This window comes from Humulus lupulus, chromosome 8 (assembly GCF_963169125.1).
Source record: "Humulus lupulus chromosome 8, drHumLupu1.1, whole genome shotgun sequence".
NCBI lineage: Eukaryota > Viridiplantae > Streptophyta > Magnoliopsida > Rosales > Cannabaceae > Humulus > Humulus lupulus.
In genome coordinates this window covers 5,504,886-5,523,637 of record NC_084800.1, presented here as the reverse complement: position 1 = coordinate 5,523,637, position 18,752 = coordinate 5,504,886, and the positions used below count along the sequence as shown (strand labels likewise).

General features: G+C 31.1%; 1 protein-coding gene and 2 long non-coding RNA genes across 3 annotated transcripts; 1 reads left to right on the top strand and 2 right to left on the bottom strand.

Moving 5' to 3' along the window:
- Positions 1-9,205: 9,205 nt before the first annotated feature.
- LOC133794288 (uncharacterized) lies at positions 9,206-10,539 on the bottom strand. Its single transcript, XR_009875177.1, has 3 exons — positions 10,463-10,539; positions 9,868-9,935; positions 9,206-9,296 (listed from the first exon to the last, which is right to left on the bottom strand). It is a non-coding gene; the product is annotated as an uncharacterized LOC133794288 (long non-coding RNA).
- Positions 10,540-10,652: 113 nt separating this feature from the next.
- Positions 10,653-11,285, bottom strand: LOC133794287 (uncharacterized). The gene is made up of 3 exons (XR_009875176.1): positions 11,238-11,285; positions 11,015-11,128; positions 10,653-10,759 (listed from the first exon to the last, which is right to left on the bottom strand). It is a non-coding gene; the product is annotated as an uncharacterized LOC133794287 (long non-coding RNA).
- A 3,584-nt stretch (positions 11,286-14,869) lies between these two features.
- Positions 14,870-18,038, top strand: LOC133794925 (cysteine-rich receptor-like protein kinase 10). Its single transcript, XM_062232366.1, has 7 exons — positions 14,870-14,903; positions 15,510-15,635; positions 15,922-16,061; positions 16,159-16,369; positions 16,491-16,731; positions 17,367-17,517; positions 17,626-18,038. The coding sequence occupies exons 1-7, from the start codon at positions 14,870-14,872 to the stop codon at positions 17,950-17,952; spliced, it is 1,230 nt and encodes a 409-aa protein (XP_062088350.1). The 3' UTR covers positions 17,953-18,038.
- Positions 18,039-18,752: the final 714 nt, after the last annotated feature.

The window sequence follows — 18,752 nt, the reverse complement described above, 5'->3', positions numbered from 1 at the left end:
TACCTTCATGAAGAGTCCCCTCTTAAAATTATTTATCGTGATCTCAAAGAAATAAATCCCAAAAATTTCATATTTCAGAACAACAAAGCTTTTTCCTCTTGATCAAAGTCTTCAAAATAGAAAGAAAATTGTCGGAAACTAGTAAGTAATTAATAATGGCTAAAATCTCATCATAATATTCTATAAATGCAGTATGTTTAATGTACTATGTTAAAGCATATGAATCTGTGTTTTGACTGTGCCAAAGTTTGATTGATCATTAGATTATTTGTTCCAATGCATGCCAAATTGCTCTGATGCTGCAATTCAAGTAGGAAAATTCCATTAGCAGCACTCACATTCACATCTTCCATCGTTTGGAGAGGCTCTCTTAAAATCAATTAATCCAAATGAATTATTAATTTATGTATAATTTGATAAGCCAATTAAATCATAAAATTATCCTAATATAGTTGAGAGAATTGAGCTGAAATCATTAATGTTGTGCGGTAGATATATGCCCCATAATATGTTCGGTGTGGAAATTCTCAACTAAATATGATATTTTTAGCTTCAGTGTATTAGTTTTAGAAATTATTATAAATGGACAGAAAGTCAAAAATTTCCGTGAAGATCTAACATGTATTTTCATTGTAAATATACTTAGAGCAATTCCTGTGGACATTGCTAGGAAATGAGTTTTTCAAATGGTAGGGTCAAGTGATGAGATGAACGAGTAATTGTTAGAATATAACAAGCAACAACGTTGCTATGCTATTTATCTTTTAATTTTTTAATTTTTTTTTAAATTTTTTAATTATTTTGCTATGCTATAGGTTTTTTTGTGTTTTTTTTGGAGCTGGCAAAAGAAACAATTTTTGTAGGGCATTAAGAGATGATGAATAGTAAGATGCATCCACATTGCCATTGGATTGTTAATTTGTTATGCGTCCAAGAAAAAGTGTGATAGACCAACTCTGGGTTCAGTTATTCTCATGCTAAGTAACTCCTCTCTTACATTCCGATCACCCTCCCAACCGGCTTATTTCAATGAGTCCATATGTGAATCATCGAGGGTGACAAACTTGATCAACTCTATCAGAAAACTATGTTTAAATTACTGAATTATGTCCCCGTTAGATTATTACTGTTTACACTACTTGTTATTTCTTTAATTAGCTAGGAATAGATAATTAATTATTAAATGTTAAACTCTACAATTTCTTTCACTTCTCTCGTTCATTATTTATCGTTTATGTAAGTACAGTCGATCAATAAATTTATTTTCCCAAAAATTATCTTACCTCTTTCTTAACGTTCTGTTGAACATCTTTTTAGTGACTTTTGCTATACAAATTTTCTCCCGTCAATCCTTCGACAATTACATTTGTGAGAATATTGGTCAACGAATTATATATATGTTGGTCGTTATACTCTAGTCAATTTCTTGCCGAGCCTATTCAAAATAGAATCTTGCTTTTTGTCTATAAAAGTCAAAAGTTAAAACTGAATCGTGGAATGAACGTAAACTTTCCAACTGTAATCCTCTATCAATTTAACTCTATAAATCTTTTCAAAGGTTCAACCACTAATTCATGTGCCACAAATGTGCATTGTTTTTAAACTTTATCCTTTGCATGTTTGGAATTCTCAGAATTTATTACGTATGAAAAAAAAAAGAATTTGAAAGATTTTAGTTTTTTATGTTTGGATTCAAACAAAAAAAAAAAAGATAATATATTTATAGAAAAAATAAGACTTAAATTTAATATAATTTAGAATAATTGAAAATATATTCAATAGGAAAAACGATGAAAAAATATCTATAATAAAATGTAGGAAAATATTTTCCCCTCTCTTATCTTTTATTGTTTTATTTCCTTCACAATTTTTTTCCTTAAAATAGCTTTTCAAATATAAAAAAATATGTTTGAATATATATTTTTTCCTTGATAAATTAGAATAAGAATAAAATAAAAAATCTATTACTACAAAATGAATAAAATTGAAAATTTTAATATTTTATTAAAACTTAAAATAACTTCCTTTATTTTTTTTCTTTCAGAAAAGATTCATGAAAAGGCTAGTAGCACTACAAAAAATAAAGCATATACCGAGAACACTATACCGAGAACACGTTCACGGTATAGACAATTCAAAACCGCACCATATCTACGCAGTTTTTTTTCATTTTAATTGATGTATCGAGGACTCTATACCCAGAACATGTTCTCCGTATAGGTTCTTTATATACTTCGTTTTCCCCAAACAGAGAGCTCATTTCTCAGAAACTAAAAAAAACCTCAAACTCGTTTTCTCCGCCGTTTTTTTTTCTTTCCATTTTCTGGATTTCGGCCCCCAAAAGCTAGGTTTTTTATAAATTTTACCTTCCAAAGAAGATTTAGTCATCAATATGGTCTATTAAGGTATGCATTTATATATATTTCATTTTATTTTGTGTATAAATTTATCAATTTTTTTTTTCTGTTTTGGTCTTCTCTAATGAGTTTTTTCTTTATTTATTTTCAGATGTTGCATTATTCACAAGTGGTTTTACAGGTATCACGAATTTTCTTTATAATTTTTTAGATTTTTTTTATATTTTTTGCATAAATATATTTGAGGTTTTATGTATAATTTGTTTAATATTGTTAATATATTGTTATTTGTCATATTATATATATAATTTTTTATTATGTATTTAAAATAGGTAAGAATAATAAGTAGAAATGCAAATTAGTTAAAAGTTTAGTGATATCCAATTTAGAGGAAATAATGTTGTGTAGTATTTTAGTAAAATACATATATAACTTTAGGATTTAGTTAGTGTAATCATATGGATAAATAAGTAATTTATTAGTATGAAACTTTATTAATTTAATAGTTTATTTTTTAGGTATATAATTTGACTTTTAGTTATAAAAATATGTTTGTATGAAAATATAATATTTGAGTGTTTGTTTTTTAGATTGGGTTAAATAATTTTAGTGTTAGATTATTAGATTTGGTTAATAAAGTTTGATTATTAGAGTGAGTATTGTTTATTTAATTTGAATTTTGTTGTTGTTGTTAATTTTTTTATTCTTAGTGTTGATGAATATTGATGCTTTGTTTTTGTTGTTAATTTTTAGTAGAATTATGATATTTTAAATAGAAAATTGAATAATTAATAAAATTTAGAGTAATAATTATAAATTATATAGTCATTTACAATGTATTTGTAATGCTTTGTGTATGTTCTGGGACTGAATATTTTTTTATGTGTTATTTGCAGGGTTTTAAATTTTGAGATATATGAAAATACAGTCGTTATGCTGCCCAATTTTTTTATAGAATTAAAAGTACTCAATAAAATTTCTAATTTAAGAAATAGTGAATTGATAAGTAGTATAATATATTTTTAATTATGATTAAATAAAATTAACAATAACATTATGCAATCAAATTTTAATAAAAATAAACATTAATCTTGAAATTTTATTTAAATAAGTAATAAATCTTAAAGTAATTAAATAACTTTTAAACAAATCTTAAAAAATTTGTGTAAATTTATAAAACTATTCAATAAAGTATAAGTAAAATATGTTATTTAATAAATAATGAATTAATATGTAAAAATAAAATTAACAATTATATTATTAGAAAACCAATTTTAAACACAATCTTAATCATTATTAAAATTAAAATTAATATTTGAAGTTAGAAAAAAATAAGTCAAATTTAAATAATTTTAATAATATTTACACTCAAATATATTATAGTTAGATATCATAAAACAACATAATTAGCTTCAAAGAGCATAAGACATTATAAAAACAATATTTAATTTTATTTGTTTTTTTCTTTGGTTACCAAAGATATGATAGTGTGTTATTATCACCTAGTGATAATGTTTTATTTTTTTAGTGTTCATCACAAGAAGCCTTAGACTCGTTCAGAGAGGGTGAGACATTGAAGACTCTTGAATTTGCCTCTCTCTAAATTAGGACACACACACAAATATGGATGATGTTATTGCTCGATCTCACGGGGGTGATGGTGGAGGATGCGATCCTCCACGTGGAACGTCAGATATCCCAGCTGATTGTGAACGAGGTAATACTTTACACATTGATATACTCCTTAAATTTTAACAATTAATCCATATTAATTTTAAAATATTGAATTTGCATACAATAGCGTCTCCAAACAAACGTGGACGCCATAAAGGATTGAACACGCGGGAAAAAATGGAACAGTTGGGGCGTCCTCTCCCTCTCGAGTGGGATGTGCGGGGGAGAATATATAAAGAGATCGGAGATTACAGCTCAAATTTCTCAAGAGAGCTCGAATTACTTGTTCGACAGTACACAGATCCGGACTATCCTCAATGGTCAAAAGTATCAAATGCCTCGAAACAAAGAATACTTGCACATTTGGAGGTAAGTAGTTTATGTATTTTTATGTTAATTCTCATTTTATGTTATATATCATATTTACTAATAAATGTTTATAAATTAGGATGATTTGTTTGATATTGGGCGTACTAGATATGGACAAGGGCACATGCCTGGGATCTTAAGAGACATTGATACTTCGTGTGCTAAAAAGTATTTTGACTGGAAGTACGATATTAAAGAGCATTTAATGATTAATGAGCCACAAAATCGTTATGGTGGTTGCACGGATACGCAGTGGCAAAAAGCCATTGAATTTTTCCGATGCCCAGAAATTACGATATTAATTTCTTGATAAACTTAACTATCTTAATTAAATATATTACCAACGATAACTTTTTGCAGAAACGTTCTGTGGTCAACAAGGAAAATAGGAAGAAACTGAAAGAGCTTAGCTATGGAGGTTCCCAGTCAATCCCAGCGCTGCGTTATAAAAAAGTTAGTTAATTAATTATTTTTTAGTTTGTTTTTCTTATTTATGTTTAATTATTAATTTTATAAAAATATATGTACGTGACAACGCAATTTAGAGACTGGGCAACTTGAGCCCATCCCGGATAGCTGGATGGATACTCACCATAAATCAGGCACAGGGTGGGTGACAGAGACAGCCAAAAATACTTGGGTACGTTAAGTTTTTTTAAACATTTTTCAAAATTTTAATTCTTTGTTTACAATACATAATTACATTATACATTGTATCATAGGAGGAATTGCGTGCATATCGCGACACACAACAGACACAGACAACTGATACTGAGAGTTCCACACCAGTTTCGAGTGCACCCGAAGATGAAGACATATCTTTGGTACAAACTGTCTTCGGAAAACGACGGGGCCACCAGAAAGGATATGGACGTATCCTTAACATAAGGGACCGAACTCCATTTGATTTTCATCCTTCACAAACTAGAGATGAAGAGATGTCTGAGATGAGAGAGCGTCTTCGACAATTAGAGGAGCATGCCCAGACTCATTGTATCACTCCGGGATCTCAATGTGCCCCACCACCACCTGATGATCCTAATGTTGGAGCACCGACTCAGTAGGACTTATGTATGAATTTTATTACTATGGACTATTACATTATCATGTTTAGGACAACTCTTTATTTTTATTCAACAAACATACTCTTATATTTTTATTTATATGTTTAATATAAGTGTTTTAATTTTATTCTATTGTTTTATATTTAATTCAATTTAAATAAATAAGTGAATAAACATTACAAATATAAAAAAAATTCCGGTTTAGTCTATACCGAGGACATTGTCCTCGGTATATCCCATTAATATGACAAATTTGGGTTGGTTGTGCTGAGGAAATTTTTCACTCTATACCGATGACATTGTCCTAGATACAACCTATACCGAGAACATTTTGATTGTCGTTGGTAAAAGTTTACCTCTACCGACGCGGCTGTACCGAGGACTTACTGTCGACGACATGTTCTCGGTATAAGCTCTACCGAGAACATTTAGGTTTATAAAGATGATATTTGTTCTCGGTATAAACCTTGTTTTTGGAGTGTAGAGACTTACTATTTTACAAAGAGTTTGCAAATTAACTCAAAAATACATTTTAAAAAATTCACACAAACACTCTCCAAAGTACTTTTTGTACTCTATAAGTGTTTTTAAAGTCATGACAAATATGTACACCAAAATATTACACACACATGTGACACATATATAACAAGTTTTTCAAAATACCATGTTTATTTAAGATGGAACTTACTATACATATTAAAAAGATTTACCACATGTACGTAGAAACTTAAATCAGATGAGATATAAAATTTATGAGATGGAGCATATATAACTAAATAATTAATATAATAAAAAATTATAAATTAATATAATTTTTTTAGATGGGTCTATGCTCACACTTATTCTAGTACGGCTTCGTCCTTGTAATGTTTTTAGGATATTTGCGATAAAATCTCCTATTATTTTTGAGTTGATGATATTATTTTTGAGTTGATGAACCAATAATCTTAATAAAAACTTTTACATCAATATCCCAACAATTACAATTTCTTTGCGGCCGTCCACTTTGGATTAATATTATGCTTTTATAATGAGCCAATATTGCATTATTTGGAATATAAAAGCTTAATACAAATATCATGTGTAATTGTATACATTTATATATATATAATAAAATAATACATAATGCATTGCAGTACAACAATTTGTAAGGTTTCGCAGTAAATACACATAAATAAACACTCTAATTTATATCATATTCTCGTATAAATAAATAAATAAAGAGTTGAGTGTTGTAATGACATAATTGTAATAAATTTAAAATATTATAATTTAATGACATTTAAAAATGTTAGTATTTTTTTAATTTTTGCGACACTACTTCAATGTTTTGCAACTTGCAAAATAGCTTCCAGCAAAAAAAACTTGCAAAATAGCTAATATTGTGTGATTTTCTTGTAATAACAAACACTACAACAAAAATGATTTTTATAGGCGGAATTATTACCGGCGGAGAAAGTCCGCCGGTAATAATACCATTTTTACTGGTGGAAAATGTAGTCCGCCGGTATTAATCCGTTTTTTATTTTTATTTCTATTTTTTTAAATTATTTGATTATTACCGGCGGAAAATTTATTATTACCGGCGGACAACCCGCCGGAAATAATCAAAATTTATTACGGCGGCAAAACTGCCGCGCAATAAATATTTCAATTTATTACCGGCGGATTATTACCGGCGGGTTCCGCCGGTAATAATATCTCGATTATTACCGGCGGCCTCCGACGGTAATAATATCTCGATTATTACCGGTGGCCTCTGCCGGCAATAATAATCTATATATTTGTGCAACCCGATTCCCCTCCCCCATTTCCTTCTCCTCCATTTTTTTTCTTCCAATTCTCTCTTCTAATCCGCCGAGTACTCTCTGCCCGTGGAGTTTTCCGGCGTTCCAAAAGCTATTCCGGTGGCCGGCAACTGTAACAGCGAAGGGGTACGTCTATATATTGTTCTATTATAGTTTTATATAAAGAAAATAATTATGTTATTGTTTATATAAAAAAACTTAATTTTCTTTTATTGTTTTTTTTTAGCCATTCGGATTCCTCTCTGCCTATCTTAGTGGACTTCGCTCTTCCTAAGTTTTTTCCGGCGTTCGGCGATTCCGGTGACCGACAGTTAATGTTGAAGATTTTTTAAATGAATCTTTTGATGAAGACAATAATAATTAGTTTAGGTTTTATTATTTATTATTAAATTTAAGTGTATGTTTTTTTATTTTGAAAATACAATTTTAGTATTTTAAAGTTGTATTTTTAATTTGGATATTAATTTAAATAATATTGATTTTATTTCTAAATTTTATTAATGTTTTTTTAATTATAAGTTTAGTTATTTAATATTAATTATATATAATTTATAAAAATTAAATTTTTTTTTTAAATATGTTATTACCGGCAGATTATTACCGGCGGAAACCGCCGGTAATAATGTGTCAGACATGAATTCCGACCATATTATTGACGGCGGGATCCGCCGGTAATAATATTATTACCGTCGGGAGGCTAGTTCCGCCGGCAATAACGACCTTTACCGACTGGTTTTTACCGGCGGATTTTTGCCGGCGGAGCCCGCCGGTAAAAGCATTGCCAGCGGTTTTGTTGACTATTGCCGGCGGTTTTCTCCGCCAGTAATAAACGTTTTTGTTGTAGTGAAAATACATATAATATCAGTGCATCTCCAACACTTTACATGCTGTGAGAATAGTGTAATGTCATGATTATAAATTCACAATATATGATTGTACAAGACCACCAATAAAGTTAACAGATTAACTAGACTAAAAACAAAATTAGAATGATATGCTGGCGTTGTAAAATTTCAAACACTTACAAAATAATAATTGGAGTACCACGTGAATTCGGCAAACAAAGAAAAACATAGCATTCATTCCTGTCGTATTCAATAGCTCAATTACACTATATAATAATGTGAGATATTCAAATCAAAAGTCATATGCTGCACGACCAACACTTATTGAAACAATGCCCTGAGTAATAATATAATATAATATAATTAATACAAAGTAAAATGATTATGAGAATTAACCTTTGGGTTGAAATAGTAATTGAAGATTGTCTTTGCCGAATCAATTAGCTAATCCCGTAGTACAAAGAAAGACCCCACCGAAGCCCACATCTTCTCCTAATACATATGCAATGTTCATATAATAAAGTGAATGTAAGGTTTGATGTAAGAAAGAGATGATTAATTCGAAACAAAACACATGGTCTTGAAATTAAAAATTAAGAATAACAAGGGAGAAGAGAGATGGGTGGTAAGATGAAAGCCTTGAAATCTCAAAAATACCACGAAACACAAAATCAAAGTGAGAGGGATCCTATAATAAACTAAATGAGACATAGTAAAGGAGAGCGAGGCGACATAGGGAGATCTCGAACGTGTCGAAGGATAGGGGAGCGGCAAAGATAAGGAGCTGTCGGAGAGAGGGGCTCAGCTAAAGAGAGTGACTACAAGAGGCGAAAAGGTGAAAGGGAAGAGAAAAGGAGGCTGTAGATGGAAAAAAAAATATTAATATTTTTTTAAAAAAAAAAATAACTAAGTCACAGTTTTGAAAGTTCATGAAAATTACATTTTACAAATATCACAAAATTGATTTGTAGTGGCATTTTAAAGAGCAGAGTATGTTGCCCGCTGTTAGTTCCTTTGATAAGTCAAATTTAAAATGCATCTAGTATACAAACATCTTCTAAACATTCACATTATACTATTCTAGCACCCACCAGAAGCAGTCCAATAACGTTCTTCAGATTCCCAGAATAGACAGGAACTCGACTATGCCCCCGAGCAAGAACTTTTCCCATAGCCTCCCTGTGTTATTGAATAAAAGGAGGAGAAAAATGAGAAATACAGTAAAAAAATATAATTTTTTTTCTGCAACAAACTTCTGCTAAGAAAACAGAAAATAACTGTACGACGAGAAAACACATTGAGTTGTCATGTGATTCAAACATTCCTAACATTTCAATTGCAGCATAAGAGACATGTTTCAGTAAAACATGGGTCACGCCATTATGATATGCCAGAGCACTGTATGCGAAAATAAAAATAAAATGTGCAAACTATCCTCAGTGAAACTTTGTGTAAAAAGGTGACAGAACTATTGACAAGCCAGCAACTAATTGGGATACTGTTCCTAAGATGATAGGCTAGGAGCCTAGGACTGATATCACAGCTAAAATATCCTTCTTTTAACACAATCTATCACTACAACAACAACAAAACTTTCTATATTTTCTTCTTTTATAAAAAAATAGTTTCTAAGGTCGAGTGACTGAATCTTTGAAAATCAGCTAAAAACAGCATGTAAACAAAAATTGTGAAAACCAGTAAAATCCAATTGACAGAAAGAAAGAACAATGAATTCATGACCAAAACTCACCAGTCCAACTTTGAATTGACATCTAAGGAAAACGTTGATTCAATGGGTGTCATAGCCTCCTCAGCTGTCTGTTTTTTAAGATTTAAAAAAAATTAATAATAGAAAGAAAGTAAGATGTTGATTTTCTAATCATGACACATTATTGCAAGCTTACTATCATATTCAAGTTACAATTTCAGTATGAGCATAAAGAGTGAAATCATTATACATCAAAATGAAACTATAATGACAAGAAAAGTTTCAGAATGCTCTTTAAAGCAAAAGATAAGATGACGGGGGAGTAAAGTAAAAAAATCCAAACAACTTTAAAACAAAATATTGAATAAGCGAGCTCGAGAGAGAGAAAGATTTAGCATGAGCACAGAGTTTCAAATAGCTATACTTCAAAATGAAATTACAATTAAAAAAAATAAGTTTTAGCCTCTTTGGTATAGTTCTAAAGACTCAGAGAGAGAGAGAAGTAAAATAAACTTTCATATTCACCAGGATTTACGTCCACCTCATATAATAGTTGGATATAATACTATCACTGGCATACATGCAAATTAGAAGGAAATGAATGTAAGGAATAATGATATTTCTGTTAAGACCTTACCTTCTCAGTTAAATCTAGTGCCCCACTTATAATTGTTGTCTCGTCATGTGTAAGCTCACCACCCTTGTCGGCCTATTATGACAAGATAAGGAAATCAGAACTAATGCCAATATATATATGTGGTAGATGATAGCAATAATTCGTATTTTCAACTTGTAAAGCTATTCCTTAAGTTAAAGAGCATATTAATTATCCTCAACAGCTTTACTTTACCTCTTGGCTGTGGATGGAGACAAGGACTTTTAACTGAGCTCGCCTAAATAAAGCTTCATTATGTCCTAATACCCAATCCAAAATCTGCATTGTGTATATCTCAAGTCAAAAAATAGATATAAACCCCTTATAATCTGATATCATTAAGAATCCATCGTTTTGCAACCAGATTCCACAGTTTTGCTTTACATTTATGATTTATTTTTAACCACTGAAAAAATACTTAAATTCAATGACTAAAACACCAGTTTAAAATAGTATAGATTAGAGGGTTGATAAATGCAAATTCCAAGTTCACATTTAAATGTTTAAACATCAACTTTCCATTGGAGATTGTACCTTTCCAATTGGGTATGAAATTGGGTAGCAAATTATCATCAAAATCCGAACAAGCCAAACAAAGTTGGAACCTACTGCAAGTCCATATCTAGTGCATATAGCTTGTGGGATAACCTGATTTAGAAAAACGAATATCAAGTTTCCATCATAATAAGCCAACAAAATTATTGACACTTTACTGTTAAACCAAGCATGAAAGTTAATGGAACAAAAAATAAAATACCTATCCAAAAAATAGAACAAAAGTCACAGAGAGAATTATAGCCACATACTGATTGAACATTTTATCCAAGTAAATTGGAAGGGCCTGCAAATTTGTGAATCACCATATCAAAACATCAATCTGGATTGTGAATATTCGATAAATATATAATCTATGCATAAAATCACATCAAATTCCAAATGCCAATAGAAAAAATTATTCCAACACAAGCATATATATATTGATAATATTCAAATTGGTTTTTTGATATTAAATTGAAATTTGAAAAAAAAAAAAAAACAAATTATACCTCACAGAGACAAACGGAGGTCTCCAGTTCTTGCTCAAAGCCAGCGGGAGAGATAAACAGAGAGGGGGGGGGGGGGGGACGAGAGACTCAACGACTACAGCACGGGCGTGGTCGTGGTGTGCTTCAGTTGCGTGAGTACCGGCGTGAAGGAGGCTTCAGCAGGGGTGTGGTTATGGTGTGGTTCAACGGCGCGAGAGTTAGAAAGCTGAGAGAATGTGAGAGAGCGAATGAGAGAAAGAGCAAGGGAGAGCGAATGAGAGAAAGACTGAATGCACTGAGAGATTAGGGATTAGGGATTGGGGATTTGAGACTGAATGCACTGAGACTGAATGCAATGAGAGAAAGACTGGTAGAGATTAGGGAGATCAGGGATTTGAGAGAGGGAGAGGCACGCTGTTCTCCTTTGTCAATTTGCTGTTCTCTTTTGTCAATTTCAGGCGGCAAAAAGTGTTTCATTTGCCGCCTAAATTTTTTTTCCCGTGTCTTTTTTTCTTGTCTCCGTATCAATAGCACTTCTAAAATTATGTTATATTTTAATGTAATATTTGAGAAAAATTGTTGTAGTGACAAATGCATTTAATATGAAATAATTGAATTAAAAACGAGAGCTTTGTAAAACTCGTACAACCTGGGTAAAGTTATTTCTTTGCATCTTTTATCAAATTGTAAAATTCTTTTGCTTTCACATTTGGTTCATCGCCTTGATCACCTTGAAGATTATCATTTTCAATTTCACATTCGTCGTCTCCAATACTATGTCCAATTGCATCGTATATAACTCCTTGCATATCAATGGTATAATTTGACTCATGAGTATCACTAGGAGTGTCAACATTTTGCGTAGCATGCGAAGAAGTTTCTCCGTGCAATACCCATTTAGTGTAACCATCTACAAATCCGTTGCATATCAAATGTTCAAATGCAATTGTACGGATGACAGGTGTGATAAGACCACACTTTACACAGGGACATACAATTTTTTCTTCATGACTTGCATTTTTAAAGGAAAAATCAAGGAAAAAATTAACACCTTCTTGGTATGAATCACTTAATCTAGAATGGTGCATCCAACTCTTATCCATTGATACTGCGAATGAAAAAAAATCAAATTAATTTATATTATAATTAAAAAATATTGCTGCTTATGAAATAAAGCTTTTGATTTATTTTTTTTAAGAAAAAATCATAAATAGCGCTTTATTAGATTTGAATGCACACTATTGTTTATCAAAATAATAAATACACATATAAATCCAATTAATTTTAGATTTGATTATATTCTACAAGAAAAATAACAAGATGAAAAACATAAGAATAAGAATTACCTCAAAAAAAAAATTAATACTTTGGTTGCTTTTAGTTTGAGAAACAAGTTGTTATACCCAAAAATTGGAGAATGCATCTAGGAGAGTGCCTCCTAGGAGAAGTTGAGGGGTGTGGTCCTAGGAGACTCCAAGGAGGGTGTGGTCCTAGGAGACCCCAAGGGTGTGTAGGAGGCAAGCCTCCCAAGGTTTTCTAAGTGTTGGCTCGAACGTGTCCAAGGTAAATAGCTAAGGAGGAGGAGTCTCATGCAAGAGAATGGAGACTTAGATTTTGATAAGGAGAGCCTATACAATGTTCGATTGGACATGTTTGGGAGATGCTAAAGGAGGTTGCCTCAATGTTGTCCAAGGTGAGGTGCCAAGGAGGTTGCCTCGGACCACCTTGGTCCGAGGAGAAGCCAAGGAGATTGGTTCAAGGAGGAACATGGCATGCTAGAGGAGAGTGCCATGTTAGAGGAGAGAAGTGCATGTCCTACCACCATGCACGTTCAACCCACGAAAACATGTCCTACCACCATGCACGTCCGACCAACACTTGCATGAGTGGTCAGTAGGAGGTGGATCAACTAGCTAGAGGAGACTAAGTCAAGATTCCCAGAGACAGCTTCAACAACATACGCAGGAATCTCTCATTCTTCCCACAAATGGGGGGTTTGTTACATTTTGAATTTTGAATGTTTCTTTGTAATTTAAATGTAATAAATATAATAAAATATCCCGGTTCTAGGGGATACCGTATGTATGACCCTAAGCCTATAAATAGAGAGCTTATGAGATTAGAGAGGGGCTTCTTCTGCTTCTTCTTTCTAGAGAGAGAAAACTGAGAGTGAATCTGTATTCTAGAGAGAGAAAGTGTGTTGTTCTTGAGAAAAACCCATTTTTGTATTCTGGAGTATCTCACACTGAAGAAACTCAGTTGACAAGGTTCATCTGATCTTGAGTGTGAATATAGTAATAAAATCTCTAAGTGGATTAGGCTATTACCGATCATCGGGGCTGAACCACTATAAAAACCTTGTGTTATTTACTTTCGTTCATAAAAAAAAAACTGTCTGTTGTCGTTTATAATTCTCTTGAAGGTTGTCGTAGTTGACGTTCTCACGTCGTTGGCTAAATTCACAGTCAACACAAGTATTATGAAGTGTTTTGTGATGAGACCAATAAAGAGAGAGTAAGATGTAGAGATGCAAAACAAGTATTTTATAATATATCTTTTTATATGCATGTATATATATAGTTATTCTTAGTCATGATATTTATTTGTAAATTAAAATTTTCAAAGTAATTATAATTTAAAATTAAGTTTAAAAAATAGAAGTTGGTTTAAATATTTTTTATTTAAAATTTGAATTAGATATTACATCACCTATATTTTTTGTTTAAAATTGATAATATATGATGTATATATCTATATATCTATTATAGGAAAGATATTAGAGTTTGTTTAGAAATATTGATAACGTAAGTAGTTTTCATTTAAATTATATTAATTTTAATTTGACATATGTTTAAAAGATATATAATCATATAAAGATAAAGATCTTACGTTCCATCACTCTTGTTCCAAAATCTAAGTGTCCATATAATGTGGGGGATTCTAGGCCAATAGCTTGTTGCAATGTAATTTATAAGGCAGCCACCAAGTTAATTTGTTCAAGATTGAGGAAGATTTTGTCGGATTTAGTAGCTGAAAATCAAGGAGGTTTTGTGCATGGAAGATATATTGCTTACAATATTATGGTTTGTCAAGATTTGGTGCGTCATTATGGTAGGAAAAACAGTAAACCAAGCTGTATGATAAAGATTGATTTGAGGAAAGCGTATGACACGGTGGAATGGGATTTTCTAGAAGAAATGCTAACTGCTTTTAAGTTTCCCCAGAATTTTATTGACCTCATTATGACGTGTATTCGAACACCGAAGCTCTCCTTATTGATCAATGGCGAAATTCACTGATTTTTGCTTCCAAGAGGGGTTTGCGTCAAGGAGATCCATTGTCCCCGCTATTATTTGTTCTTGGAATGGAATATCTCTCTAGGATTCTGGCCAAAGTTGGTAAGATGGCAGAGTTTAAGTTTCATGAGAAGTGTACCCCCTTGAGATTGAATCACTTGTGTTTTGCAGATGCTCTTTAACAGCGGGCAACGGATTTTTGATTTTTTAAAAAATATATATATAATATGATAATTTTTTAAACATAAACTTAAAATTATGTATTATATATTATTATTATAATGATATTTTATAATATTTAAATTTATATTGATATAAGTATTAAATATATAATTTTGTATTAAATTATATAATATTTGAATTCATATTAGTAAAAACATAGGATTATATATTATTATTATTAGAATATTTTATAACATTTAAATTTATATTAATATATTTATTAAATATCTATCTAGTTTTGTATTATATATTATTATAATACTAATATTTTATAATTTTTGAATTTGAATTTATATGAATATAATTATTATATATGTGACAGGCGTTATGCATCTACAGCCTATTACACACATTACTATAAATTAATCAACAATAGTTAATATTAAAAAAAAAATCATCACAAACTTTTGCTTTTAATTGTAAAATTAATATCTGGGCAGCACTAATTTGCACGGACAATTAAGCTGGTTTCCATGTATTTTGCAGGAAAGAAGAGCAACTCATCTAAAGCTACAGTCATTGCTGTGATATCAACTTTAATTTTCGTGGTACTAAGCATCTCCATCTGCGTCTATTTCATAAGAGTGAAGAGGGCAAAGAAAAAGGTTACATGTAAGTTGATTAATATTAATCTATAATTCACGTTAAAATATCATTAATTATCTTAAATGTAATAAATTAAGCTTTTTTGTTTCTCCAACTTCTCTATAAGAATTTTTTTTTAAAGGAAGATACGGCAGAGAGGATAACCTGCTAAGTTATATAGAGAGGTCTACTACTCATATATATGTCAATCAATGTTCTTATTATATATATTAAATTGAAAGCTTAAGTACCATCTTTGTAAATTGCACTAATTAATGAAAAAGCTGATAACTTCTCAATTTGATATATCAAGATGGCCCCTCATTTGAAGAAGAAGAAGATATTATAAATGATGAGTTCTTGCAATACGATTTTGGCACAATCAATGATGCGACGGATAATTTCTCAGTGGAAAATAAACTTGGAGAGGGTGGATTCGGTGCTGTTTACAGAGTAAGCTAGAATTTGTGAGAGAAACAAAGTTATTGCTCAATAAAATTATTAATAATTTTGTTATTAATTAGTTGTACATTTTATCATGAATATTCAGGGTAGGCTTCCAAATGGAGAGGACATAGCCGTGAAAAGGTTGTCTACGGATTCAGGCCAAGGAGAGCTGGAGTTCAAGAACGAGGTGTTGTTACTTGCCAAGCTTCAACATCGAAACCTTGTCAAGTTACGCGGTTTTTGCTTGGAAGGAAGTGAAAGACTTCTTCTTTATGAGTTCGTTCCAAATGGAAGTCTCGATCGCTTCATATTTGGTATGATTACATTTTTAATTTATCAAAGATATTATACATTTTAAGTATACTGTACCTTACATACTTTCTTGATTTTATTATTTTCTTTAATTGATCACCACATCTGCTTATGGTATTATAGATCCAATCAAGCGTGCAAATTTTGATTGGGACAGTCGTTATAAAATTATACAAGGCATTGCTCGAGGTTTGCTTTACCTTCACGAAGATTCTCGTCTAAGAATTATTCATCGTGATCTCAAAGCTAGTAATATTTTATTGAACGAAGAAATGAATCCTAATATATCAGATTTTGGCATAGCAAGATTGTTTGTCCTGGAAGACCAAACTCAAGACAACACAAGACGAGTCGTGGGGACCTAGTAAGCATAACTCAAACTAAGCTCTACATCTTATTCTATCATTTATATATAAATATAAATTGATGTATATAGGAAGTTTATTAAGTAAGGACATTCTTTTGCTCTTATCGTAAGAGCGTTTTTATTTTTGGTACTTGAAAAAATTAGAACTTAATTTTTTTTTGTATGATAGCGTACATGATAGTTATAGTAGGCATTCCGCTAATTTGAGAAATTATGAATAATTTAGAGTGTTGAAATTAGAGTTCAAACAACATATTTTCCATGTGTATAAAAAAATCAAGCACGAGCGTGGAACTGACTATTTGAACCCTGATTTCAGCCCCATAAATTATTCATAATTTCCAAAAAATTAGTGAGATTTCTCCTTATATTTTTAATGTACGCCATCATACAAAAAAAAATTATAATTTTTCCAAATATTGAAAATAGAAAATGCTCAAACGATAAAAGCAAAACTAATACCCCTTCCTCTATATATATATATATATATATATATATATATCCACTCTAACTAAACTTTACACCTAATCCTAACAAGTCTCGTACTTAATTAAAAATTCTACCAAATATATATACTAAACCACCACATGCAATTAGAGTAATTATAATTGTATATCTGATTTTGTCATCAGTGGATATATGGCTCCCGAGTACGCAAAACGTGGGCGAATTTCATTTAAATCTGATGTGTTTAGTTTTGGAGTATTATTACTGGAAATACTGAGTGGACAGAGAAATGGTTCTTTTCGTCATGGTGAGAACACAGAACACCTATTGAGCTATGTAAGTACAGAGAACTAGAACAATGTGACTATAATTAATACAGCATTTCCCTTTGGCCCAAAATGTATACACATATATTCTGATCAAGTATATATATAATAATTTCAGACATGGAGAAGTTGGAGAAACGGGACAATTTCCAATAATCTTGTGGATCCCCTAATGAGAGTTGGTTCAGGATCTCACGACATAATGAGATGCGTACACATTGGATTGCTTTGCGGTCAAGAAAATGTAGCTGAGAGGCCAACCATGAATTCAATTGTTCTCATGCTCAACAGCCACTCTTTTTCTCTTCCAATACCCTCACACCCTGCATTTCTCATGCACAGTGACGCATCAGCCATGTCATTAGCGTCCCATCCAAATTCAGGGGACTTGTTAGTTCAAGCATCTCGAAATGAAGCTACAATAAGTGAACTACATCCACGCTAGCGCGACCACTTGTCATGATTAATAGGATTGAGGTTCTTTCTTAAAACTAATTGATGTTAAATATAGAAACTCTTTCTTTTATTAAGATATTGATGTTCTTATATATTACTTTTTTTTTTTTTAAGTTTGAGCATAAAACTGCACCGAACGTAATAGCATGTTTCAAAACATGGAATATAGAACATCACAAGGCTGAGGGGAAAGACCACTAGAATTAGATTAGGATTGATGATATTATTGTTTCTATATATTTTCCAAATTTTTTTTCACATCATATAATAATCCCCTTTTAAGTATTTTTCTTCATGTTTTTAGGTACTAATATTAATAAAAGAAGCAATTCGTTTGAACTTGAATGCGTATTTGATAATCTGACCAGGTTTTAACGAGATTTTAACTTGTTATAGGAACACTGATCACCATAAGACTGAAAAGGACTCAAATATAGTCTTGGATCCACACGCCAATTTAAACCAATACGTACTTGTGAGTATCGGTGCAGCAAAGACTACGCTACGCTTTTTCGATTAAAAAAAAGACATTTGACTAGGACTTTGTGGGACTCGACAAAAGTTTAAACTAACTAATAAAATTAATCTAACTTGGTTTCAACTAACTAATAAGAAGAAGAAGAAGAAGAAATGAGATTGGTTGGTTTTCAATGCTCACTCTTAGTCACTTGTTAAACAAACTTGCAATTTAGTATTTGTTTAAACTCACTTATTGCCTTTTTTTTTACTCATTTTATTTCAAATTCTGGGACATAGCTAGTATCCTTCTGTTTTTCTAAAATAATATAA

Bases quoted from the DNA above. Each gene is read 5' to 3' on its own strand.
- LOC133794925 (XM_062232366.1), top strand. From the start codon at position 14,870: ATGGAATATCTCTCTAGGATTCTGGCCAAAGTTG. The intron at 14,904-15,509 runs GTAAGATGGCAG...TGTATTTTGCAG, and splicing joins TAGGATTCTGGCCAAAGTTG to GAAAGAAGAGCAACTCATCT. The intron at 15,636-15,921 runs GTAAGTTGATTA...TGATATATCAAG, and splicing joins GGCAAAGAAAAAGGTTACAT to ATGGCCCCTCATTTGAAGAA.